This window comes from Acanthochromis polyacanthus, chromosome 21, assembly GCF_021347895.1.
Source record: "Acanthochromis polyacanthus isolate Apoly-LR-REF ecotype Palm Island chromosome 21, KAUST_Apoly_ChrSc, whole genome shotgun sequence".
NCBI classification, from domain to species: domain Eukaryota; kingdom Metazoa; phylum Chordata; class Actinopteri; family Pomacentridae; genus Acanthochromis; species Acanthochromis polyacanthus.
This window is the reverse complement of record NC_067133.1, coordinates 19,074,811-19,100,161: the sequence shown is the minus strand read 5'-3', so window position 1 is coordinate 19,100,161 and position 25,351 is coordinate 19,074,811. Positions and strand designations below refer to the sequence as shown.

The following is a 25,351-nucleotide window of genomic DNA, read 5'->3' as shown; positions in this document are numbered from 1 at the left end:
TTAATAGACATTAACATAAAGTAAAATAGTTGTTTTTTCCCATTCACAAAGATATGCACACTTTGGTCTCAGCTTTTTCCTAACTATGAAACCAATTTTCTTCTCAGGTTTACACATGCTCAAATCTATGATATGCTTTTACAGTCGCTGGTAGATTTCACCTATTATTGTCCGATTATCTAAAGTATTGACAGACACACAGTGCATGTTCACACAAAGTTTGTCTTTGTTTCTTGATCCAGAGCTTCAGCACCTGGTACATAAAGGGTCTGTCATTCCCCAAGGAGCTACGACTTTATCATCTAAGCAAGCTCAGCTGGACATCCAATTAGAAGTGGCTGCTGGAGATCCTTCCTATTACCCAGGTACTAATGATGCCTAGTAATGCCGTATGTGTAACCACTTTCATTAAGACATCCTACTTCCAAATGTCACAGATGTCCACTTAACCCAGTGTTATTCTGCTATTATTATAACAGGCTTTACAACAGTGTCCCTGCTGAGCTATTCAAACTTGGAAAACTCTGCAAACGGCTTCTTTGGTGGGATGAAACCAGAAAAGAACCAGAGTTTTAAGATAAACTCCAAAGTGGTGACTGTCGCTGTCAGTAACCGAAACACAAGCCACCTTAAGGAGGAGGTCAAACTCACTTTGTACCACCTGAAAAAGGTAAGGAAGACAGACAGTTTCTTGTGTTTGCTGTTTCAGTTTGTGCACGTCCCCCCTGAAAGACAGATATCACATAATGGTGATTTACTGTTGTCAATTTATTTGTTTTGCAGTCAAATCAAACTTCACCCACCTGTGTGTTCTGGGATTCCTCGGAGAAAGGAGGGTCATGGTCTGCACGTGGCTGTGAGGTAGTGGAGTCCAACACGGAGTACACTGTGTGTTCCTGTAACCATCTGGGCAGCTTTGCTGTGCTCATGTCCGAGACTAAGGTTAAAAACTTTGTATACATACGGGATGATTTCAACCACATAGTTTAGTATTTATAATTTAAACTTCAATCCAGTTCTGGGCACTGTGATGTAACAGTTTTTCTCTCTCTTAACAGGACAAGTTTGAATTGCAGCTGATCACCTGGGTGGGTCTGTCCCTTTCTTTGATTTGCCTCTTCATCTGCATCCTGACATTCTCAATGATCCGCTCCATCCAAAGCCCAAGAACCACCATCCACCTTCACCTCTGCATCAGCCTCTTCACTGCTAACCTCATCTTCCTCACAGGCATCTCTCGAACAGAGAATCGGGTAAATACTATTACAGCTTGCTGCCCAGATGAGGGCAGTAAAGGTGTATTCCACTTTCATATAAACCAGAACTAGGGATACTAAGTCACAGCACAGCTGCTGAGTTATTTATGTAGGGCCTAAAGATTTATGAACAACAGTTTAGCAAGTTCTTCCTCTCTGTGCCTTTCTCCCAATGTTTTCATCATTCTTTGCTCCTTTTCACTGTTTTCATCTCTTCCCTTTAGGTTGGCTGTGCAGTGGTAGCAGGAATGCTGCATTTCTTCTACATGGCAGCATTTTGCTGGACGTGTCTGGAGGGCATACAGCTCTTCAGGATGGTAGTCCTGGTCTTCAACACCAGCTTCAAAACCCTCTACATGATGGCAGGTGGATATGGAGTCCCAGCTGTAATTGTTGCTGTCTCTGCCTTAGCCAATGCCGAAGGATACGGCACTGACAAATAGTAAGTGCCCTCTGCTGGCATTTATTTCCTTTTATTTTAAATTTATTCCTGAATCTCAATTTATGTTTAATTGTAGTCAGCTCAATAAACTCTCAACATGCATTTCAGCTGCTGGTTAAAACTAGAATTGATTTGGAGTTTCTTTGGCCCTGTCTGTGTCATCATCTGTGTAAGTATTAAGAAATTATTGAGTTAAATGTCCCTGAAATTGACCTCATTTCTTTAAACCTAATCTGTATTGTCTTTTGTCAGGTAAACATTTTCTTTTTCCTCATCACTGCATGGAAACTGGCACAGAAATTCTCAAGTTTAAACCCTGACCTGGACAAGTTGCAGAAGATAAAGTAAGTCACCATAAACCCACAAGCTGCATGCACAATTCCTATATTACCTCTCCCACAAAAGAGAAAGAAATGAAAGTGTAATCACCCACAGTCCCTAAAAAGGTGTAGGTCAAAGTAAAGGTCAGAGTATTGTGGAGGAGAAATGATCTCTATGAATCTTTGTTGCCTCCTGCAGGGCATTCACCATTACTGCAGTGACTCAAGTGTGTGTGTTGGGCACCATGTGGATCTTTGGTTGTTTCCAGTTTGAGGGGGGCACTGTGGTCATGTCTTACCTCTTCACCATCTTTGGTAGCTTTCAGGGGCTTATGATTTTCATCATGCACTGTCTGTTTTCCAAACAGGTTTGTCATGTTACTCTCAGGCAAACAAACAAAAAAGAAAAAAAACTGCTCTCCACCCTTTTGGTGTCAAAACTCAATTTGTATTCTGACTCTAGGTGAGAGAAGAGTATGGAAACATCTTGTCCAGATGTTGTACACCTCAGAGTTCAGTTCCTCCCATTCCAGCAAAGCACATGTAAGTAGTTATTTATATTTCACTGCAGTGGGTCTTGGCTAAATAAGGGATGCCTTCATTGTTCTTCAAACAACAGTAAATTAAACCCAACATTTACTACATTTAATATGCACATGGACAACTTAGCTGAACTTTTGATCTGTAATTGGAATGCTAGAGACTGGATGGGCTTTAGTCATTGCAAGTTTAATTGGAAGACTTTGCAAAAGCAAATAGCTAATTTTTCCACAGGTTCTGAAGATGATGCGTTATTACGGGCAATGTAAAGTCAAACATCTTGTATCTTAGAGACAAAGCAAAGTCTGTCCTGATAATGAAAGCTCACTGAAAGTGTTTTTCCATGTCTGACCAAATTGTCTTTCTCTTGCATCATCCTCAGGCGTCCAAGAGCACCCAGGACACAGGAGAGTCTCACATTTGAGGAGCTGAACAGTGATCTGGGAGTAAAGTCTGATTTGCTGAACACTGCTAGGTCAGATATACAGTCAGCTGCTGATCTTCCAATTAATGGCTAATGCACCAGTTCCTTTGCTGCAAAATTTTGTGAATAGTATCATTCTTTATCATAAGTGGGTCTTAGAGAATTAGATTATTTATTGAAATAAAATAATTTGAACCTACTCCAAATTAAGGATGGAAAAGACTTTTGACAATATTAGCATGACACAGATTATTATTGTCATCAAAAGCTATTAACATTACAGATGATTGGAGTCCATAATGTGCTTTACTTTAATGCATATACTTATTTTATCTGTGTTTCCATAAACACACACACATTTAAAAAATGAATCCACCTAAGTTCCAACTTTTCTTCTTAAAATAACATTAGGTGATTTTGGACCATAACTGTGGTGAATTTATGAAAACCTGTTTTACTGGGTATACATAATAATGCTTGTTGTGTCATCCAGGTACTTTACTGAACCAGCAAAGGTAAACTAAGAAATATTTCTAACACAAGCGTTTTCTATTGTCCGCAATTTTAAAATGTTAACATTTAATATGACCCAAAAGACAATGACAAGTATAAGACAGAGATATTTTTTGTTTGTTTGTGTATATATTGCTGGGCAATTCAATATGTATGTATATTTGACTGCATTGATGCTCCGTGTATTTTATCTAAATATTTAAGAAAAGTTTGTTCATTGCCAAGTTCAGATAATAAATGTTTCAAAACTGGAATTTCAAAGATGAATTTAGTTGATTTTGTATTCTGGAATAATATTACAGTTGTAGACATTTTTTTGAAAGGTTAAAATACTTAGACTTTGTATTTCCAGTTCACTTGTTACATCTTTCCTTGTGTGAATTCTTTTAAAAGATGTTTTAATTATTTGTAAGCTTTTTCATCTTTTGTCCTGAGAGTTTTCAACAAAATAAATATGTTTGATGTACCTCATGTTTAAAACCTCTGTGTCATGTTCTTCCCACCACTGAGCTTCAGTTATTTGATATAAAATGAAGAATAAACTAAGCTAATTATTGTTTTTTATGTGTTTTTGTCAGAGTTCCAAAATTGAAAAAGAAAACTTAAATCTTTCTGTTGTTATCGACCAACAGAAAATAACTTTGAAACCTGTGCAGTGATATTTCCGTTCTTTACACCTGCATGTTTGACATCCAAGATTTGCGTTGACTTAAAAGACAGAAACAGCTATACACACAGAGGAAATGAGAGACCCTCTCTGCTTCCTTCCTGTTTATGTGAGATTATGACCATGATGGCCTCAAAAACAGCTCTGATGTCTCGAAACTGGTACTTTTATTTTAACAAGCAAACAGGGAAGCATATTTACTCTGTAACACTCTATAAAGTATCATTACAGATTCCCTCTCTAAACATTTTACAACCTTATGAAAGTCCATCTTGAAGCATCTTTTGATTTGTACTCTCCCTTTTGGAACATTTTAAAATGCATTTATCATTTTTAGATCCAAAATATTCTAAAGTATCTGCCAGGCTGATGTTCAGCATATTCTAGTGAATGCTTGAGACATTTAAACATGCTGTTCCAAACTCCTCTGATAACTTTTGTTTATGTAGCTATGGATGATAATAGTCATAGCCCCAGTCAAAATATAGAGATCTCCTATTCTTTTGAGCTACCCTTGAGAATTTGAGAAAGACTATATTAGCAACAGCTCTCTGCATACGAGCATTCAGCCATTTAGCCAGCAGTGGATCAATACTACACTCTGCTCCGATGGATCAGCAAACAGGATGCGTAGATGGAAGGAACGCATCTACACCGGGAAGAAGAATGGAAAATCCAGATCCAGTGTGTTGAGATAAAATAGCTGCCAACTCTCCAGAGAGAGGGAAGAGAGCGGGAGAAAGTCAGACCGGGCAGAAAGCGAATCGGACAGAAAAATTGAAGAAAAAGCATGACAGCAAATGACTGTGAGATTGAGAGTGATGATTAAATGTGAGAATCAGACAGGTATATTGATTGACTCATCTATTTCAAGGATACCAAAACAATCCAGTGTTCATCTGGAGTCATCTCCGGGTAAGTTTCATTTAATATTCAAAAATATTTTAATGGTAAACAACTACATAGTACACTGCACACAGTCCTCTCCTGTGAGATATGAGGTTAAGCAAAAATTAAATGCTAAATATAACAAACAGGGCATGTGTATGTCTAAATACTTAAAGCATAAAGAAATAATGTGGTGTCCAGTATCTTGTCTGAAGAATTTCCATCGTGAACAAAATCATGGTTGACGGCTCTTTATTATTACATCCTCTCAGTCCTGAATAAAACATCATTCCCGCAACTCACTCAGTTCCCCTATAAGTCACTTAAAAATAGAGAAATAGCTTCTCTCTGTGTAAGTACGCTCAACAGGAACCTCAACAGTTTATGCAGAGGTTGATAATGAAACGGAGAAACATAAACACACAGAGAGATTCAAAGCATCTGGCTTTCTGTGCTATCTCACCGCAAACTGTAAATGATCAAACTAGTCCTGTTCTACTGAAATCCTTCTGGAGTGTGAATACGTTTAAGTGTTCACAAATATGAAGCCTTGCATCACAACAGGGTGAAAATTGATTATGCAAATTGTCACACCCTGCTGGTTAAAGTTTAACGACATATATCAAGTACAAAAACAAAGATAAGATTGCTGGGCCAAAATTGCTGTGTAAAATTATAATTGAATTTAGTTTCACATTGCACTAGGTGCCAAGTTAAACTGGTAATTAGCTTAAAAAAAAATAGGGGAATGAATCCAAGCTATTTTGCATCCCTAGCTTAAAACAAACCTTGTCCTTCCTTTCGAACAGACATACACAGTGAAACATCATGACAGTTCAGACTAAACCTAAATAATAGCAATCAAGTAATAAGTCAGAAAACATTAAGCCAGGAGTTGAGTAGAGTTTCGTGGCAGGCGGGAGATCTGAAGAGTGGAAACAAAGGTGTGCCAACAGCATTTTGTGAAACAGGTATAACAAGACTGTTGTGCAAACCACCTCAAAAATGACTTAAGTTCCTTATATGTCCAAACCAAGGCAGAAAACTTTGTTACTTTGATGCATACAGTATTTTCTGAATTGTAACCTGGCCTGTTCCTTGCTGCACGCTGAGCTTTCATATGTAACATCAATGAACAATCATGTATTTGAAAGTTTCCTTTTGTCACAGTGCATATGTTCATGTATTCCAAGCAAGCACTTAATGCATGCTCTTGCATTCAAGGCAGAGACTCAAAGCACTGGGGAAAAGCTCTGGCAGGGTTTCATCCACTCCTCTTCATTACTGCCTTGGCAAAAATGGTTCTTCTAATTAAGGACTAAATCCCTAGTGTGACTTGCAAACCGCTTGCTGTAATGAGCTTTTGAGTTACCAAGTGAAGCATGTATCACATAGCATCCACTGGTCATGATTTTGTTTAGACATCCCTATTGTACTGTGGTCTGTTAAGTCCTTGAGAAGCCTTTTAGATGCCATCACAAGTGGCCATAAAAATATGAGCAAAAAGTGACTTGGTTTGAACTAATGCATGTATTTAAACTTTGCCTACACTTCTATGTAGATGACAATGAAGATGATGGCGTTTTCTTCACTTCTGACTTCATTTCCGACCTCCTCTACACCACCCATCCTCCAGCAGAACCTAAAGATGAACTCATCTGATCAGCCGAGTCCCTGGCTGAGCAATAGCACCTCACCACCACTCCAGCCTTCAGGTTTATGGATGTCCTGCTTCACTATGATTTTCGGCGCCATCTCCAACCTCACTGCTCTGGGCATATTGGCAAAGACCCGTGTTCGATTCCGCCGTCACTCCAGAGCACCTTTTTTCCTGCTAACGGTGGCTTTGCTTTTGGTTGACCTGGGAGGTCATGTGGTTCCAGGTGCTTTTGCATTGTATCTGCATGTACATCAGAGGTATAGAATGCAGGCCATGAAGCCCACCGGTATGTTCTGTCATATATTCGGTGCATCTATGGTGTTTTTTGGCTTATGCCCTTTGTTGTTTGGTTGTGCCATGGCAGTGGAGCGCTGTGTGGCTATCACCCAGCCATTTTTCCACGCCTCTATGATATCAGTGGCTCACGCACGACGAGTTGTGTTCTTTCTTTCCGCTCTTGCACTCGTGCTGGCTGTTTTACCATTGTTTGCTGTGGGAACTTATACCATCCAGTTTCCAGGCACATGGTGTTTCTTGCCTATCCATGATCCACAGTCTGCAGCGGACACTAATCTGGCTCTGGCCTTCTCAAGCCTGGGTCTCACTGCTCTCACCTTTTCCCTGCTCTGCAACATCCTGAGTGGTCTGGTGCTGCTGCAGACCAGAATGAAGTCCTACAGTGTCAATGCAAAGCCTGGAGTTCGCCGTGATCGTCGTACATCATCTGCATCGTCTTCCTCCTTATTTTGTTCGCTGGATGTGGAGATGATGACACAACTGGCAGCGATCACTGTGGTCTTATGTGTCTGCTGGAGCCCCCTTCTTGTGAGTTTGATGAGTTTGTTTATATTTTTAGAATATTAGATTACCAGTTACATTAGAGTGGATAAAGTATGACTTGCACCTTATGAGTAATTATGTTTCCCCTTCCTTGTAGATCCACATTTTTGTGGTGCAGCTCACCCAAAGCCACAGAGCTTCAGGTCCTGTGAAAGATGAGTTTCTTCTTCTGGGCTTACGTATGGCCTCCTGGAACCAGATCTTAGACCCTTGGGTTTACATCTTACTCAGGAGGACGGTGCTTTTCAGAGTTTGCTGTGGTGTCTCCACACGGAGAAACACAGTGATAGCAAACAGCTCCTGTGCAGAAACACGCAGACAAGCCTTCAGTTTGCAATGACTACTTTTCTCTTGAACTTTTCTCTTGTGCAGTGAAATGCTTTTGTCGTGTATGTTGTAAAAAACAATTAGTGTAAGTGTTGTTGTCTTTCTAATGTTTTGGTGAAGTCTATATTTTTTTGCAAGCCTACACGTGACAGCGTAAAGAAACGTGGACTTCAAATTAATTTCACATTTACTTAGTAGTCTGTGCTGCTTCTGTCATCAATAGCTGGCTGACACCTGCAAATCCTGTGGTTGGGCATTTGGGCGGGATTAATTTTGACCAACCGGAATTGAGAAAAGCTTGACAGACTCCGAGTTTGACAAATAGCTGAGCTGCTGGACAGCTAACCCAGTGGTGGGCGGTTCTTCTGAGGCAGTGACTCTATTCAATATGGAGTACAGAAAATAGCCTGATTCACTCTGCATTTCAACGCTAACAGTCTGATATCCAGTAGTTTTGCCACACAGGCACCAACTATTAACTCTCTCTCGCAGACGCCAGCCGACAGGACTCCTTAACGTATTTCTGACTTTAGCTAGTTCGAATGTAAACCGCTAACTACTTAAAGAAAAAACGCTGTAACACTTTTTTTTTTAAAACCTCGACTTTCCACGAAAACGCCTCATTGTAGCCGCTATCTACAGCCGGAGGACGGGCTGAAGTTAACGGTAGCTTCCTTCAAAGTTACTAGCGAGCTGAGAAGTTGTGCCGGCTGGCGAGCTTATTGGGTGCAGGGTGACATCGCTCCAGTGTACTGACTCGTAGGTAAGTTATGAGTAAAATGTGGTCAGCAGTGATGGTTTGTGTGACCCTGAGTGGAGCCCGTTCATTTAACCGCTTGAATGAGAGGTGACTGACTTTATTGCTGATTTAAACCCCCTCTCAGGACTTTTCCGCTATGTTAGCTGCTATATATAAAAACTTTCCTGTGTGTACTTGTGTGTACCAGCCTGCACTACACTCGCCTATTTCAGTCTCTTGAGTATGTAAGCTTTAGCTCAAGCCCATTCTTTTGTAAAAAGCCCATCTTTCTCCTTTTTACTCCGTGACAAGAATGCACAATGCGGCAAGTGTCTCAGCCTCTCTGGGGTCCGTGGGACTGTTGCGCCTCTTCGGGGTGTCCTGGTCCTGGAGTCTGGTAGCAGGCCTCGGTGTTTATCTGGGCACGAAAAGCTGGAAATACTTCTACATCGCAGCACGCACTGCCAAGAGAGACCTCAAGTGAGTGAAATGTCTCCCAATAAACGTGTGATGCTTATGAAGTGTACATTTTTGTACTTAGATGTGCTCTTCTCTTGTTTTTCCAGTGGCCTGTATGTGCTGCTGAGAGTGAAGCTGGCTTTGTGGCGTTACATGCGCCAGGGCAGCAATATTCCTTCCATTTTCGCCCAGACAGTAAAACTCCACCCAACTAAACCAGCACTGATCTATGAGGCCACAGGGGAAACATGGACCTTTGCCCAGTTGGATGGGCTCTGTAATGCGGTGGCCCACTGGGCTAGAGGTCAAGGATGGGTCTCCGGAGATGTCGTGGCCCTCTTCATGGAAAGCAGACCCTTACAGGTGGCACTGTGGCTGGGGTTGGCCAAGGTTGGGGTGGAAGCTGCACTCATCAACTTCAGCCTCCGCTGTGATCCCCTTCTGCACTGTATCGGGGTATCGGGGTCAAGGGCGATTGTCTTCGGAGCTGAGCTTGCCGATGGTAAGAATGTGCCAAACAAACTAAGAAACTGAGCAGATTCAGGAATATCTGACCTTTTATCTGGTAAATTCTTCAAAGCATCACATGATTACATTTCCATTGCAACCAAAGATACTGACCAATCTCAGCTACAAATGTATTAATTAGTTTAACAGTTTGTTTTCTGTAGCATCATATGTGTCCGTTGGTGTTATGTGTGGAGTCACAGTATTCAGTGTGATAACTGCCTCTGACGTATCATGTGGTCAGGACTTGCTGTTGGTGATCACGCTGCCTGTAAAATTCTTTTTGTACCATATTTTTGTGAACTTGGTTAACATAGTGTTTCTGTGACACTACAAACATGCAACCCCTTTGTTTTTGTGGTCTCTGATCACGATGAAGTGCTCATGTGTCAATGTTACAGGCAGAAGGTAGTATGATTTCAGAATTGGAATTATGATCAATTTGAACTTGTACAAAAAAGAAATTGAAGGAAGTCTTGTTTTGCAGCTACAGTGCCTTGCGAAAGTATTCGGCCCCCTTGAACTTTTCAACCTTTCGTCACATTTCAGGCTTCAAACATAAAGATATAAAATTTTAATTTTTTGTCAAGAATCAACAACAAGTGGGACACAATCGTGAAGTGGAATGAAATTTATTGGATATTTTATACTTTTTTAACAAATAAAAAACTGAAAAGTGGGGTGTGCAATATTATTCAGCCCCTTTACTTTCAGTGCAGCAAACTCACTCCAGAAGTTCAGTGAGGATCTCTGAATGATCCAATGTTGTCCTAAATGACTGATGATGATAAATAGAATCCACCTGTGTGTAATCAAGTCTCCATATAAATGCACCTGCTCTGTGATAGTCTCAGGGTTCTGTTTAAAGTGCAGAGAGCATCATGAAGACCAAGGAACACACCAGACAGGTCCGAGATACTGTTGTGGAGAAGTTTAAAGCCGGATTTGGATACAAAAAGATTTCCCAAGCTTTAAACATCTCAAGGAGCTCTGTGCAAGCAATCATATTGAAATGGAAGGAGTATCAAACCACTGCAAATCTACCAAGACCCGGCTGTCCCTCTAAACTTTCACCTCGAACAAGGAGAAGACTGATCAGAGATGCAGCCAAGAGGCCCATGATCACTCTGGATGAACTGCAGAGATCTACAGCTGAGGTGGGAGAGTCTGTCCATAGGACAACAATCAGTCGTACACTGCACAAATCTGGCCTTTATGGAAGAGTGGCAAGAAGAAAGCCATTTCTCAAAGATATCCATAAAAAGTCTCGTTTGAAGTTTGCCACAAGCCACCTGGGAGACACACCAAACATGTGGAAGAAGGTGCTCTGGTCAGATGAAACCAAAATGGAACTTTTTGGCCCCAATGCAAAACGATATGTTTGGCGTAAAAGCAACACAGCTCATCACCCTGAACACACCATCCCCACTGTCAAACGTGGTGGTGGCAGCCTCATGGTTTGGGCCTGCTTTTCTTCAGCAGGGACAGGGAAGATGGTTAAAATTGATGGGAAGATGAATGGAGCCAAATACAGGACCATTCTGGAAGAAAACCTGTTGGAGTCTGCAAGAGACCTGAGACTGGGATGGAGATTTATCTTCCAACAGGACAATGACCCAAAACATAAAGCCAAATCTACAATGGAATGGTTCACAAATAAACGTATCCAGGTGTTAGAATGGCCAAGTCAAAGTCCAGACCTGAATCCAATCGAGAATCTGTGGGCAGAGCTGAAGACTGGTGTTCACAAACACTCTCCATCCAACCTCACTGAGCTCGAGCTGTTTTGCAAGGAAGAATGGGCAAGAATTTCAGTCACTCGATGTGCAAAACTGATAGAGACATACCCCAAGCGACTTGCAGCTGTAATTGCAGCAAAAGGTGGCGCTTCAAAGTATTAATGCAAGGGGGCCGAATAATATTGCACGCCCCACTTTTCAGGTTTTTATTTGTTAAAAAAGTTTAAAATATCCAATAAATTTCATTCCACTTCACGATTGTGTCCCACTTGTTGTTGATTCTTGACAAAAATTAAAATTTTATATCTTTATGTTTGAAGCCTGAAATGTGGCGAAAGGTTGAAAAGTTCAAGGGGGCCGAATACTTTCACAAGGCACTGTATATATGAGATTTTTTGGCATGTATGCACAGCACTATGGAGTCTGACCTGTCTGGTGTCATCTTTTTCCTCCTCCTGAATGTCAGCCATGATGGAAGTCAGCTCTGCCATCAACCAGTCCATGGTACGTTTTTGTACTGGAGACCTCAGTGCAGAACATTTGACTTGCCTCGGTGCTCAGTCTCTGGATCCAATTTTAGCCACTGCATCAAGACACCCCCCTTCCCCTTGTGTTCCCCCCAAAGGCTTGAATGGTGAGTATGTTGTCCCTAACTGAACTCAGCTCTGTTCTGACACTAAATCTTTATGCAAATGCCTATACCCTCTTCAGTTTCAATATGCTGCTACTTAGCTGTTCATCTCGTTTTTTTTTTTTTTTTTTTTTTTTGGTCAATTCAGAATTCCCAAAGTGTATGTTCCGCTGTCATTTATTTTTCATTTCTATACTGAAATTGCTTCTCAGTAATAACTTAACTGAAGCCTGATAAGAGGAATGCCTTACTAAATACTATGAGTCAGTTTTAATGTGAGACAGTCATTTTTCTCTAGACAGCTGTCTGGAGTAGACTGTGTACTGTCTGGATGATTAACCATATCCAAGACCAACAGTAAATCTGCCTTAGATGTCTGAATATGTCAGCATTAAAGCAAAAACAATGACTATATTATGTGTGGCATTCAAGCAATAAATTAAATGTGAAGACTCTTGTATGTATCTTTTAATAGTAGTGTGCAATTTTAATGTTCTGTTGTACTCGCCTCTGCAGACCGCCTGTTTTATATTTACACCTCTGGGACTACAGGACTGCCCAAAGCTGCCATTGTCATACACAGTCGGTATGTTGTCTTGAAGAGGCATAATCCTCCAGATTTGTCTCAGTCGCTCACAGCTAATAATAAACCTCTATGAATCTGTTGTTTTCCTGTGACAGCTACTACAGAATTGCTGCCTTTAGCTATTTTGCCTTTCGCATGCGTCCTGATGACATTATCTATGACTGCCTGCCCCTCTATCATTCAGCAGGTGTGTGATGTGACTCTCCAGCTTTTAATGAATACACTTTACCGCTGCAAGTTAAATTTTCCTAAATACTGGCTTTGTCCTCTCATCAGGTAACATTATTGGCGTTGGTCAGTGTCTGATCAATGGCCTCACTGTGGTTGTGAAGAGGAAATTTTCTGCCAGCCGCTTCTGGGATGATTGCATTAAGTACAACTGCACTGTAAGCGCTTATGCTGGTGAAATATTCAGAAGTGCCATATTTGATTAAATCAATAACTGTGAAATATTCATTTTTCAACAAGTATTGAAACAGTGACGAGGTTTCTTTCCCCCTGCAGATGGTGCAGTATATCGGTGAGATCTGCCGCTACCTCTTGTCTCAGCCGGTGCGACCATCTGAGAGGGGCCACAAAGTTCGGCTGGCGGTAGGAAACGGACTGCGCCCCAGTGTGTGGGAGGCCTTCACGGAGCGTTTTGGAGTGGCGCAGATTGGCGAGTTCTATGGAGCTACTGAGTGCAACTGCAGCATTGCCAACATGGACGGCAAGGTCAGCAATCGTTGTTACTTCTGCCTTAGGCTAGTAAAAGCAAAGTGGATCAGAACTGAGCATGTTCTATCCTGCCAGGTGGGAGCTTGTGGGTTCAACAGTCGCATTCTCCCCAATGTGTACCCTATCCGTCTGGTGAGGGTGGACGAGGACACCATGGAACTTGTCCGGGACAGTCGAGGACTCTGTGTACCTTGCCGCCCTGGTAATAAATATCTGCACTGCAACAATGACTTTGAAATGTATTGATCTTTTAAAAGCACTCAATTAGATCCTTCCATGCCTCGCAGGGGAGCCAGGGCTTCTGGTAGGTCGCATCAACCAGCAGGACCCATTACGGCGTTTCGATGGGTATGCTAATCAGGACGCCACAAAGAAGAAGATAGCTCACAATGTCTTCAAGAAAAACGATTCTGCATATTTATCAGGTTACCAGTCACTTTTGTTTTCTTTCAGTGCTTATTTTTATTCACTCAGATCAGCTCTCAGTTCATTTTAAACATTTGTAACAATAAACCTGACTGTTTTGGATTGCCAGATGTCTTTTGTTCGTGCTCAGCTGGGGTAATGGGCTCTTACTATTTACTAGACATGGAGTTGCTTTGGCCCAAAACTGTAAATTTGCTTGCTGTCTTCCCCAGGTGATGTGCTGGTGATGGATGATCTGGGCTACATGTACTTCCGCGACCGCAGTGGGGACACGTTCCGCTGGCGAGGGGAAAATGTCTCCACGACTGAGGTGGAGGGCATTCTTAGCGGTCTTTTGGATCAAACTGATGTGGCTGTGTATGGTGTGGCAGTTCCAGGTGATAGTTAGCTTTTATACTTAATTACATTAGCAAGACATTGGAACCATAACTGTCATCTGTTTAGTGCATATTGGTTTTGACTGTTCCTACTACTAAAAGCTGCATGTTTTCTGTCAGGTGTGGAGGGTAAGGCAGGTATGGCTGCCATTGCAAACGCTGCTGGGACTTTTGACTGCGACAGTTTCTTGAAGAACATCCAGCGAGCTCTTCCTTCTTACGCTCGTCCAGTGTTCCTGCGAATCTCCCCACATGTAGACACCACAGGTAAACTGTCCCTGCTTTCCTCCTTAGTTTTAAAAAAAAAATCACATCTGATTTCACATAAAGAAATTCTAATCGATGCCATGTGTCTGTGTGTGTCACGTATAGGTACATTTAAAATCCAGAAAACCAGGCTGCAGAGGGAGGGATACGACCCACGACTCACAACGGACCAGATCTACTTTTTGAACACAAGAGCTGCGCGATTCGAGGCTGTGGATGAGGAGCTATACAATGCTATAGCAGAGGGAAGAATGTCTCTATGAAGTGGAGGCCATAGCAAGGCTGTCAGGATGTCTGTTTAACAAATGCTGTTGAAAGACAGACTAACATATGCATACAGCAATGTCTGCATCACTTAGTTTTGGTGCACACGTTGGCTGGATTCTAACCGTTCAGGGAACAAAGTTGAGAGGATTACTTAAGTAGGCTGTTACATATGATGTTTTAACACTGTATAAGTAACACACCAGGACTTGATATAAGGGCGTTTTTACCCTTTTAGTAGCTCCTTTGAATTATTAAGCAAACACCTCATAAAACTTTTAAGCATTGCCGCACATCGAGTGGATATCCTCCACAACCAGTTTGAAATAGGATATGTGTTACAGTAATGTTGCTAGGACAGAAAGGGTAGTGTCAGGTCAAACTTTGTTACAGGGTATGTACCCCTTTTTATGAAATATGCTGAAAGGTTAACTCTGTGTTGGTTTAAACAATACTAATGTGTTACGGCTGTATGTTTGAATGAGAAGGAGTTTGGATTTCAGCATGCAGTTCATGAGGCTGCTAGTTCAAGCACTATCCATTAAATCTTTAAAGTTTTTAATGCAATGGAAAACACATCCCACTTGTCAGGAATCAACCTCACAGGCAGGGGTTGGCAAATACACACACACTACTGTATGTGCCTTTTATGAAACTTCCGTTCGGTTTCATTTCTTTTAAGCTTTTTTTTTTTTTCAGGAAGGAGTTAAAAAATGAATGTGGGAATCACAGTACTGATCCTGTGTCATGCTAAGCTGAGTCATGCATAATGACAGTCATTTATGTAACAAATCTTATCCGTGTATTAATGTATAGGCGTTTCAGGATTGTGAAGATATTTACAATCCCAAACCTCCCAGATCACTTTTGTTTTGATGTAACGCAGATTAAATATTTTAAAATGTGTTTGGCTCATGTCATTTATTAAAAACACATTAGAGTTGACTTTTTCTTAGCTTTAATGGCAATGCCCTGCTGTAACTTGACTGTGCAAGCCCATTATCATCGCTTGCAAAAGAAAAACTGATAAAATCTTTGCAATGTTCAGAAAACTTTCATTTCAAACAAATTTGTCTCTAAGGTGACTTAATGGTCCGTTGATATGGATATCCTTGTGGGCAGGACTTTCAGTGGATGCTCTTTGCAAGCCGTACAAAAGTAGGGAAAGGCTCTGGGTGTGATGATGCCTATGAAGGTGTAGAGAGGTGTTCTCTCTCTGGGGTCGTAAAAGGTCACCTTCCCTCTGTCCATGTCTAAAAGCACTCGTATCACTTCAGGCTTCTTGGTCATGTTGAGCGGCTCCCATGGCGCTGTGCAGGCCTTATGCTCGCCATTACGAAATCTTATAGTCCAGAATCCCTCTGCTGGTGTTAGCACATGCTTCCCCTTCCTGTTGATGGACTCGCTGGCTACTCCCACCACCCAGTAGGTATTGTCGTTAACCTCAACATCCCAGCTATGGCGTCCAGAGGAATAGCCCTCTGCACCCAGCATCTCAGCGCTGATGTCAAAGCGTTCTGGGTTGTCTGGTAGCTTGAAAATCTGGCTGGAGTTCTGCACTACTGTGAGATTCTCAGAGAGGATGAAGCAGCTGGCTGCTGTGTTGGGATCCAGAACCACCGGATCTTGAGGGAAAAATAAGAGAAGTTGATGAAGTGATGGGGAGAGAACAGAACAGGCAAACATGACTAATTATTACTTGAGAAACTCACTGTATTTTATTACACTCTTCATCTTCTCCCACACTTTATATTTCAGAGAGCCCAAGTGCTTGGCCACATCAATCAGAGCACCGGAGATCACTTCGGGATCAAGGGAACGTCTCCAGGTTCTAAGAGAACATTATGCGATTAGTTGTGGAGACCTGTGTCTGTCAAGCTGTATTATCACAAAACTAGGTGTAGTATTTGCATTTACCTCCTTATAGTTTCCTTGTAATTCTAAAAACAAAATTGAAGAGAACAACTTTTATGAAAGTTTATGCTTATACCAATGTTCAACAAATTCAGCTTAAGTAATTGTCATATCTACCTTCAGAAATGGGATATCTTGACTTTGCATCTCCTGCTCCACTAGTCTGATGGTGTTAGAAAGAGAAGTCACTTCATTGCTCATCTCCTCAATGTTTTGGTTTATAGTCAGATTCTTCTGATCCTCCTCAGCCTTTAATGCAGAAAGTCTGGCAGCCTCCTGCTCTTTCAGGAAATGGTGAAGAGCTTCAAATTCCTCTTTGATCTGTGCTTCAGTGTGTTCAGCTTGGTTCTAGAAAGAGACACGACCAACGGTTAATCTTTACCTCCACACCTTGGCTTTTTTTATGTTCAAAGTAACGTTTGGCACCGATGGGACTGACGGTACCTTGACATGTTCTGCCATTTCCTCACAGACCATTTTTGCTTTCTTGTACAGCTGCAACTTTTCCTTCAAAGGCACCAGCGCACTCTTCAGCTCCTCCTAAAAAGTCAGTGACAGGTCATCAACTCTTAAAAACAAGGTCAGTGTGGCAGGTGGCCAAGCTGTCAACACAATGTGGGGCTTTCAGCTGCCACATACTCTTCTATGGCAGCATTCCATGTATATGCAAAGCTGCACAATACATCATAGGAGAACTTTATGGAAAAGGATCTATTGTGCTGGTACCATAAATAAAATGGAACTCATGCAGCTTAAGCATGCGGAAAAGAACAAAATATGGTAACCACAAGATTTATTTCATATTAGCTCTCAAGATTTGCTGGTCTCGAGAGAAGGCAGAGGAGGGCAGCATTAGAATGGATGTAGCATTACAGAAATCTTGTGGGAGTCAAGTTTCAGACCTTTCAGGACCCCAATAGCAACAGCAAACCAAATATATAAATCTATTTTTAGAATGTTAATGAACTCCGCCAAAAAACCTTCACACATCATATCAGCATATCTGGCTTAGAGAAGTAAAAAAATAGAAAGAAAAAAAATCAACAAAAAACAATGCATTTTTAAATGTCAGAAAACTGTAAATTAAGATAATGTCAATAAACAACGTGACACTTGTTCTGTTTACAAAATAATAACTCGCCTTTGAAGCCTAATGTGTAAATTTGCAAAAGAACCGATCAAACTACTGAAAAAAAGCTAATCCTTTTCTTATTTTAGTTCTAAAAGGCTCACCCTTTCTATTGCTCACCTTAGGTTTTAGTTAGTAATGATGTACATGTAGTTCACATTTCAAACAACTTGAACTGGTTTCTCAGGCGTGGATTAAGCCTATTGTCTTGATTTTTTTCAGTGGAGGTCATCATAGATTTTGCTTTTGGTATAAGAGTAGATGTGATCCATGTCTGGGACAGTGGCTGAAATATTTCAACAAACATTTCATCAGTCATTTGTTCCAGCTGCAATCACTGGCAAGGAAAAAAGAGGGAAACATTTTGGGTAATGCTGGATTTCTTAAGCAGCTCGTGTTGCAGTGAAGTGTGCAATAAAAATGTCCAAATATAAAACACCGGTGTGACCTTACCTTACAGTCGTGAGCACCTTCCCCAACGGGATAGAGCCTGTGCCCAATGTGTGCGGCTGCCTTCCCACACACAGCACAGATGGGCTCCAAGTCCTCCAAACAGAAGAGTGTAAGCTTTTCTCCATGTTCTTTACAAGCGTCCGGGTCATTCTTGCTCCTGTCTTCCTTGAAGGATTCACAGGCCTTAGCCAGCACAGAGCTCACCACTATTTGATCCATGGAGGAACGGCGCCAGCACAGAGGACAGAAGTGTGACTCCCCACTGCCTTGTGTGTCCCAGCTGTCTGTTAGACAGGCTTTACAAAATCTGTGTCTGCATGTCAGTACCACTGGCTGACTCAGAATGTGTCCACAAATCGGACAGGAAAGGTCATCCTCAGCATGTGCACGTCTGGTGGCCATTCTTAATCGCTGTGCTTGGATGATAAGGCAGAACCTCAAGCCCCTCCCACGTCTCAGGAAAGCTACCCCATCTTAACCTCAGAAATAAGTGTTAATACCTCAGCTCCCAAAGGCATATCCCGTGTTACGCTGTGTTGTGTTGAGCATGCACATGGCGCGTTCTCAAATAAACACCGCTCCTCAGAAGAAAATAAATTTCACTTCACATTCAGGAGATAGTATCTGTGCAGATCAAATAATATAAACCCAAGGATGACAGAAGAGTCTGAGGTGATAATGGGGTATCTGCACTCGAGAGGGCGTTTTGATTACAGCTGTTATGATCATGCCCAGTTATCTGAGAAGTCTGTGAAAACAGCCAGTCATGGTGTAATGAAAGAGTTTACTGAGAAACAATGTCCAAAATAAGACTCAGGGTGAGGGGTATATATAGACAGAAGCGGTGGAAAAAATGTTTCACCGTCAAGCTTAGCTTTGGGCATCGTTTTTTTAGGAACTGACTGAACGTGTGGCAGTCAAAAACCCCTTCTGCTATAAATCATTAAAAGAATTCATTATTTAATTATCGTTAAGTAAGTGTGTGCGCAGTAGGATGGCCATCCTGAGGTTAATTTGTTAATTTTAAAGGTATTTCACAGTACGTTGAGCCCGTTTGTAATGTAATCCAGTATTTTTTTGAGCAACTGAGACATGATTACTGGCCCCCAAAATAACCTGAGTGCACTGATAGAGAGAGAGAGAGAGAGAGAGAGAGAGAGAGAGAGAGAGAGAGAGAGAGAGAGAGAGAGAGAGAGAGTGCCACAGGGAATGTGATCCTGCCATTAGAAAACACTGGGTCAGTGCTGCTTTAGTTCTTGTTGAAAAAATCTCTGTGATTGCCCTTCCACCTCACATATGCTATGTAAGAATTCACAATCTGCCAGACACCAGGTAGGAGAGTTATTTTGACATCATTTCTATATTAGAAATTTTCTCAGTATTCTAATTTAAATTATTATTTTAGTGTAGCATAAAGTGTTAAAGTAGTAAACACAGATTAAAATCCTTTTCCATGTCCACAATCCACTAAAAGACTCCTAATGCATCCCAGAAAGCCATGTCAACATTACAATAATTACATGTGACGTGGTATTTAAATGCATTCTGTGTAATATAGTGTTTTGAAATTTTCTTTCAGGTCATCTGCCCAAAGCAATCCCTTCCCAAATATAAGTGATAGTCCTGTTGAAAAGCCAAAATGAACATTTGATTTGTGTTCATGCTGGTGCCAGGGCAGAAGTTCAGAGCCATTGACAGTAACAACAAACTGACAGGAGTCAACAGAGCCCACATGCATGTACGCACACCGTACAGCCATGCAAGATTAGTAGCTATTCCGCATGCAACAAATATTCTTTTTAATGTACATATATTTTATGCAAAGGCACATTAAGTGTGTTCATTAATATACCATACCAATTATTTTCCACAATGCATTTTAATGCTACAGCTGAAATGCTATTCTGAATATTCAAGTGAAATGATTTTAATTTGCTAATTGTGACAGCTATTTTGAAATTAGGGAACAACAGTTTATTTACCTGAAAATAGCTCAAGATGAAATGAGAAAAGACGTATTTACTGCTTTACTCTGCCTGTGTAAATGTTTGCAACCTGTGTGTGTGTGTATGTAGGCAAGAGATAATGAGAAGGTTAAAAGGCATTATGGTTCACAGTGCAGAGCCCACGGGGAGGAGCAGGGGGTGTTTTCTGTGGATGTTACAAATTGTGGTGATTTCATGTAGCTGTTATTTTCAATTTCAATTATATTGTTTATAATAGTCATAACTGCACACTAACAAAAACTGTTACCGTAAAGATACTGACAAATATTTTTCAAAAAGAAAGAGAGAGAGAGAGAGAGAACATTAACCTTACCATTTGCTAATGCAGCAGAACGTTAGTTGAATTTCTGTTTTTATTCTTACCTGACAGTCATTGAATGCTGCCTTTATGGGATACACGGTGTGATCAATGTGCAGCCTTGATGTGCAGCACACGGAGCATACAGGCTCCAGATCAGCCATACAGAGGAGAAGCAGTCTCTGGCCATGTGCTTCACTTGATTTACGTGGAAGTCCAAGACTCTCTTTGAAGCACAGAGGACACTCTTTAGTTCCATGTTGTCTCCAGAACTCCTCCAAACAGTAATTACAGAAACTACGGCCACAGTCGATGCAGCAGAGGACAACTGGAGTCAGCAAGATTTGTTCACTTACAGCGCAGTACGACTCGTCCACACTCTGACATGGGACCTCCACCTGTGAAATTCAATGCAGCACTGATGGGTCTCGAGCAGGCAGTAAAACATATGGTCCCAGATCAAGTACAGCATGTTCTTGCATGTTCTACTACATATAGTCCTGCAGCAGAAGAGAGCGAGAGAGAAACCAATCTCATCTGTCAACATGTGCCTCAAAGGAAAGTTTTCAAAATAGCTTCAAGCGAGGATAATAAAGAACTGAAAAAGACTTAAATTCACATTACACTGACATGGTGGAAAGAGATATAAGAGCCAAATGATGAGCATCACAACATTTAGTCATAATTATATGTAATTTTGTAGTAGCAATACTCCATTATTTATACACTACCAGTCAAAAGTTTGGACACACCTTCTCATTCTGTGGTTTTTATTGAATTATTTTCTACATTGTAGATTAATGCTGAAGACATCAAAACTATAAAATAATACAAATGAAATTATGTTGCAAACAAATAAGTGTTAATCTTCAGTATTAATCTACAATGTAGAAAATGATACAAATAAATAAAAAGCACGAATGAGTAGATGTGTCCAAACCTTTGACTGGTAGTGTACATTTATGATACAATTTAAATTAAGAATCTTTGTGTCTCTGTCTAGAAAGAGTGGTTATCAGTGATTGAACTCTTTGACTTTGCAGTTTAACAAAATTACTTCTGAATTACTAACTTAAAATATCAATTTATTAACTAGACCGTTTTCAAAAGCATGTACAGTGTAACAAAGGAATAAGGATCATTAGTAGTACTGATGCAGATACTGTATGTTTCAAAGATAAATTTCCTTCAGAAATAGTAATTCTATCATAACTTGATGTATCTGTTGCCTTTCTCTCCTCCATCCCTTGTGCATGCTTGACCTGTATTTCTAATCCTTATTCCTAGAATTGCTTTTCATATGGTAATATTTGTGTACCATCAACGTGGTGGTCACAGACAGACACTGTTTTTGTTTTTTTTTAGCTCTCCCGGCATGCCAGTCAACTCAGTTACTTTAACTATGAGCTGTTGTTGTTAGATTTAACACATATCCAGAAATTATTAGAGATTATGCAAGTAATGCAGTAATAGAGGACCTTGGAAAATGTAATTCCTAGTAAAAATTTAAACATATGTTTGATGTGTGCATATTAAAAAAAAGAAAAAAGTTTTCTTTTTAATCACATGGTCCACTTTATTGATTTTCACACAGGAATTGACAAAAGTGCAAAACAAAACAAGACAAACATCAAAAAGAATGCAGGAGAGAACAAGACGAGACTGTACAAAAAAAAAGAAAAATACATATTAGCTCATGAATACATAAGAAAGATTTGGAATGAATTAAAAGCTGAAGGTGTGTAAGGTAAAATTTCTCATCAGTTGCACCAACAAAGAGGTGTAACACAATGGGTCTACCCAGAATATATGCCAGAGTTCAGTCATCAGTACTTTCCAAAGTTTAAAATCTCAGCTGAGCTGAGACAACATTTGACATGTGACATCTCTTTTCTGGCTGACATGTGATTAAGGCAACCCTGAATGCATGCTCCAGTTGTACTCAGAAAAACAACAAAATTACAGTGGTTCACATGGAAATGAAATGACAAATGTGTGCTATTTAATTCTGAAATGCATTTCAGATTGACTTGAAACACTGTAAAAAATTATGTCAGCTGACAGAACTTGATGGAAACTCAGGATGTGGCCATATTTTCAACACCAACAGTTATGAGCTATTATGTACATTCTACAAACCAAATTTACACTGAAACAAACAACTATTCATTAGATTTCATAGTATGAAGGGCATTAAATATGTTTTCTGATTAAAATGCTCAATTTCTAAAGTTATATAACATTCTCATAACCATAAGGGAAAAGAATTCAAAAACATATCCACTGTTCTTGACCATGGGCAGCCAGTGTTCCTCTGACAAAACAGTTTTTAATCATACTTAATACTTTTTGGCTTCAATAACCTTGTCAAGTACTTCTGTCATCTCCTCCTCTACTCGCTGTCATCCCTGACCAGAGGAGACTATGGCACAATAACTTCACATCAGTTTCCTGTCTGGGTGATCAGACGCACGTCCAGAGCGCTGGTGTCGGACTTCCAGGTGTTTGCTCTGCACACGGTCAAAATGCTGCAGCAGCTCACTGTAATCCATCTGAGTGTGAGAGGCCCGTTTAGAGGCCGCTTGCTGCTTAGAGTCCATATATTTGGATTCATCCACAGTCCTCATGAGTTCTGGGTTGGGGACACAACTCAAGCGGCGGGAGAGCAGCTGGAAAGCCTGGCTCTGTGGCAGCAGCATCAGCAGGCCATACAGTGCCTTTATCAGGTATGGGTTGTTCTCCACATCCAGGAGCTGCAGACGCAGGTAGGTAAAAATTGGGCTTTCTATGAGCTGCACCAGCTTGTCGACCTCCATGAGGAAATCTACCGTCACCTCCAGATTTCCAAACTTCTGGATGAGATCGTAGGCATGCTTGTAGTTCTGTGTGAGGAAACACAGCGACACAGTGGCCACAGGGTTGTGGCACCAGGAACGATACAGGCAGCAAAACAAAGCACAACTCTCCTGAGTGCGCAGGTCTTTTAGCTGGTTGCGCAGCTGGAAGAGTTCGGCAGACGTGAGCAGGATGGTGTTGAGGGTCTGAACCATGGTGGAGGCGAATTTAAGGTCCTCTTCCTTCAGCAAGATGTCAGCCATAGAGTGGAAGATGTTCTCTGCATGAAGCAGCAGACACAACTGTCTGATGATGAAAGCTCCTCTGTTCTCCAGGAGCTTTCTCTCCAGACTGAAACGCTTCAGCAGGTTGATCATGAACTTGTAGAAATAAGAGTTCATACTGGGAGTGGATGGGGATGAGTCCACTGCTTTGGAGCCCGTGCTGGGCTGTTGTCCTGGCTTGGCTCCCTCTGGCACCTTCAGCTCCAGTTTGTTGTCAGTGCTGTCACAAGAAGAGGCTTGGTCTGTCTGGCCAGCAGGGGATGATGCTATCTCAGCTAACACCTCTAGATCTTTCAGTATCACCTCATCAGACTCATCAGAGAGTGTTTTGAGCAGCATGGGAAACAGGCTGTCTGTGTGGCGGAACATTTTGCGTGGGGTCTTGATGTAGAGGTGATAAAGCCATTTAAGCACAGCTATGCGGGTCATCATGCCAGTAGAAGAGTCATGGAGATGATGATCCAACACCTGAACAATACCATCCAGGTCCAGTGTTACTTGAGGCCTATCGGCAGTTGCTGGAGTGAAGAAGCTAATATTACTGAAACCAACAGATTCTTGTGATGCATTCAGCATATCATTGCTATCTGCCTCAGTTTTGGGCTGACTATCTTCCTTAGACGGTGACCCTGTGCTTCCACTTTTTTCATCCTCCTCCTCTTCATCATCCTCAGGGGTCACCAGTTTCATCAGGCTGTGATTACAGGCGCTGGCTGCTTCTTTGGTATTCTTCTTTCTGTCATCATAGGAGAGACAAGGCAGCACTGCAGTAAGGATGCCTGAAGAGTATGGAAGCACCACTCTGCCTGCAAGCTGGATAAACTCTCTCATCCACGTCATAGCTGTCAGCTGGATCAGATCGTTTGGTAGTTTGGTCTCATCTGCAACCTGGCAGTGGATGACCAAGATGTTGGCCATCTCAGCAAATTTCACACTGGAGGGGGTTTTCTTGATCTCCTTCAGAAACTCTCCCAGCACCACCTCACACGTCCTCCGGATCTCCTTGCTGTTGTCTCCAAGGATCTGGAACAACCCATCCAGGATTTCTGGGAGATAGTCTAACAGGTTGATGTCTGGAACAGACTCCAGAACATGGATCCAAGAAATGATAAACTGCCTCGCGTACTGATTATTGGAGTAGATTCTCTCTCTCAGCAGGGGAACAAATGCCACTAAGTCAAACGTGTTGCTTTCTGTGACTATGTCTTTCAGCAGTCTGTCCAGGAGTTCCGATCCACTTTTCACATTGGGGTCAGGATCTGCAGCAAGCTTGCTGAGACCATCAAAAAGCAGGTTGAAGTGGGGCAGCACAGCTCCCCTGGCTACCTTGACTATGTTATAGAGGGCCTCGCAGGCATAGTAGCGCAGACGGCTGTCAGAGTCATTAAAACACGTGAGTACAGGCTCAATGAGCTCTTTCAGATACAGACCTGAGTCCTTTCCGAGAGCAATGGAGCAAGCTGCTAGTCCAATGAGACCCCCCTTCCTGCTGTGGGGGTGCTGGGAGAGGGCAAACTCTGAGGCCAAAATCTGGATTACGTGCCTGATTTGAGTGGAGTTGTTCTGAGCCACAAACTCCCTCACGAGCTTCTCAATTTCCAGAGCTGCGACTTTCCTCTTCTCGTACAGTTTGTCATTCAGAGCCCTGACAATGTTGGGCGTCAGGGGCGAGAAGTCCTTCTCCGTGTTCATGTTCGCCACTGCTGTCGTCCCGGATCCCGTTCACTGAAATCTACGTTAAAGTCCAACGCATTTATATCGATTTACTGGAGAGAATATCGCTTTCTGGTTTCAATTGCAAACCAGGAAGATTGTGACACAGAGCAGCTGACCAGTTACTTCC

General features: G+C 41.5%; 5 protein-coding genes across 6 annotated transcripts in view; 3 read left to right on the top strand and 2 right to left on the bottom strand.

Annotated features, from left to right (window-relative positions):
• The window catches only part of LOC110962423 (adhesion G protein-coupled receptor E1), a 43,123-nt gene extending 39,162 nt beyond the window's left edge, over window positions 1-3,961 (top strand). The window contains 11 exon segments of the mRNA XM_051941609.1: window positions 243-365; window positions 480-670; window positions 784-942; window positions 1,059-1,253; window positions 1,481-1,698; window positions 1,807-1,867; window positions 1,951-2,042; window positions 2,218-2,386; window positions 2,482-2,524; window positions 2,527-2,561; window positions 2,941-3,961. Coding sequence (XP_051797569.1) covers window positions 243-365; window positions 480-670; window positions 784-942; window positions 1,059-1,253; window positions 1,481-1,698; window positions 1,807-1,867; window positions 1,951-2,042; window positions 2,218-2,386; window positions 2,482-2,524; window positions 2,527-2,561; window positions 2,941-2,982 — 1,328 coding nt within the window. The 3' untranslated portion in view covers window positions 2,983-3,961.
• A 782-nt stretch (window positions 3,962-4,743) lies between these two features.
• Window positions 4,744-8,020, top strand: ptger1c (prostaglandin E receptor 1c (subtype EP1)). The gene is made up of 3 exons (XM_022210383.2): window positions 4,744-5,077; window positions 6,612-7,535; window positions 7,648-8,020. Exons 2-3 carry the CDS (start codon window positions 6,612-6,614, stop codon window positions 7,888-7,890), a joined length of 1,167 nt encoding a protein of 388 aa, XP_022066075.1. The 5' UTR covers window positions 4,744-5,077; the 3' UTR covers window positions 7,891-8,020.
• A 235-nt stretch (window positions 8,021-8,255) lies between these two features.
• On the top strand, window positions 8,256-15,494 carry slc27a1a (solute carrier family 27 member 1a). The gene is made up of 13 exons (XM_022210382.2): window positions 8,256-8,640; window positions 8,929-9,096; window positions 9,183-9,577; window positions 11,788-11,955; window positions 12,469-12,538; window positions 12,634-12,725; window positions 12,815-12,924; window positions 13,043-13,252; window positions 13,331-13,457; window positions 13,543-13,680; window positions 13,894-14,058; window positions 14,179-14,325; window positions 14,431-15,494. Exons 2-13 carry the CDS (start codon window positions 8,930-8,932, stop codon window positions 14,586-14,588), a joined length of 1,947 nt encoding a protein of 648 aa, XP_022066074.2. The 5' UTR covers window positions 8,256-8,640; window position 8,929; the 3' UTR covers window positions 14,589-15,494.
• trim35-13 (tripartite motif containing 35-13) lies at window positions 15,369-19,119 on the bottom strand. Of its 2 annotated transcripts, none has more exons than XM_022210388.2 (6): window positions 18,086-19,119; window positions 16,948-17,043; window positions 16,621-16,851; window positions 16,507-16,529; window positions 16,302-16,420; window positions 15,369-16,214 (listed from the first exon to the last, which is right to left on the bottom strand). In XM_022210388.2, the coding sequence occupies exons 1-6, from the start codon at window positions 18,485-18,487 to the stop codon at window positions 15,676-15,678; spliced, it is 1,410 nt and encodes a 469-aa protein (XP_022066080.1). In that variant the 5' UTR covers window positions 18,488-19,119; the 3' UTR covers window positions 15,369-15,675. The 2 variants fall into 2 exon arrangements, with proteins under 2 accessions (XP_022066080.1, XP_051797572.1); XM_051941612.1 differs by lacking the exon at window positions 18,086-19,119 and adding an exon at window positions 17,753-17,949.
• A 2,820-nt stretch (window positions 19,120-21,939) lies between these two features.
• Window positions 21,940-25,343, bottom strand: vac14 (vac14 homolog (S. cerevisiae)). The gene has a single exon (XM_022210356.2). It carries the CDS (start codon window positions 25,198-25,200, stop codon window positions 22,828-22,830), a length of 2,373 nt encoding a protein of 790 aa, XP_022066048.1. The 5' UTR covers window positions 25,201-25,343; the 3' UTR covers window positions 21,940-22,827.
• Between the last annotated feature and the right edge of the window lie 8 nt (window positions 25,344-25,351).

Coding starts and splice junctions, on each gene's coding strand:
- ptger1c (XM_022210383.2), top strand. CDS start 6,612: ATGACAATGAAGATGATGGCGTTTTCTTCACTTCTGACTTCATTTCCG. Junction 7,536..7,647: donor TCTGCTGGAGCCCCCTTCTT/GTGAGTTTGATG, acceptor CCTTCCTTGTAG/ATCCACATTTTTGTGGTGCA.
- slc27a1a (XM_022210382.2), top strand. CDS start 8,930: ATGCACAATGCGGCAAGTGTCTCAGCCTCTCTGGGGTCCGTGGGACTG. Junction 9,097..9,182: donor ACTGCCAAGAGAGACCTCAA/GTGAGTGAAATG, acceptor TTGTTTTTCCAG/TGGCCTGTATGTGCTGCTGA. Junction 14,326..14,430: donor CCCACATGTAGACACCACAG/GTAAACTGTCCC, acceptor TGTCACGTATAG/GTACATTTAAAATCCAGAAA.
- trim35-13 (XM_022210388.2), bottom strand. CDS start 18,487: ATGGCCACCAGACGTGCACATGCTGAGGATGACCTTTCCTGTCCGATT. Junction 16,530..16,620: donor AAGATATCCCATTTCTGAAG/GTAGATATGACA, acceptor TTTTGTTTTTAG/AATTACAAGGAAACTATAAG. Junction 16,215..16,301: donor GAAGAGTGTAATAAAATACA/GTGAGTTTCTCA, acceptor TTTTCCCTCAAG/ATCCGGTGGTTCTGGATCCC.
- vac14 (XM_022210356.2), bottom strand. CDS start 25,200: ATGAACACGGAGAAGGACTTCTCGCCCCTGACGCCCAACATTGTCAGG.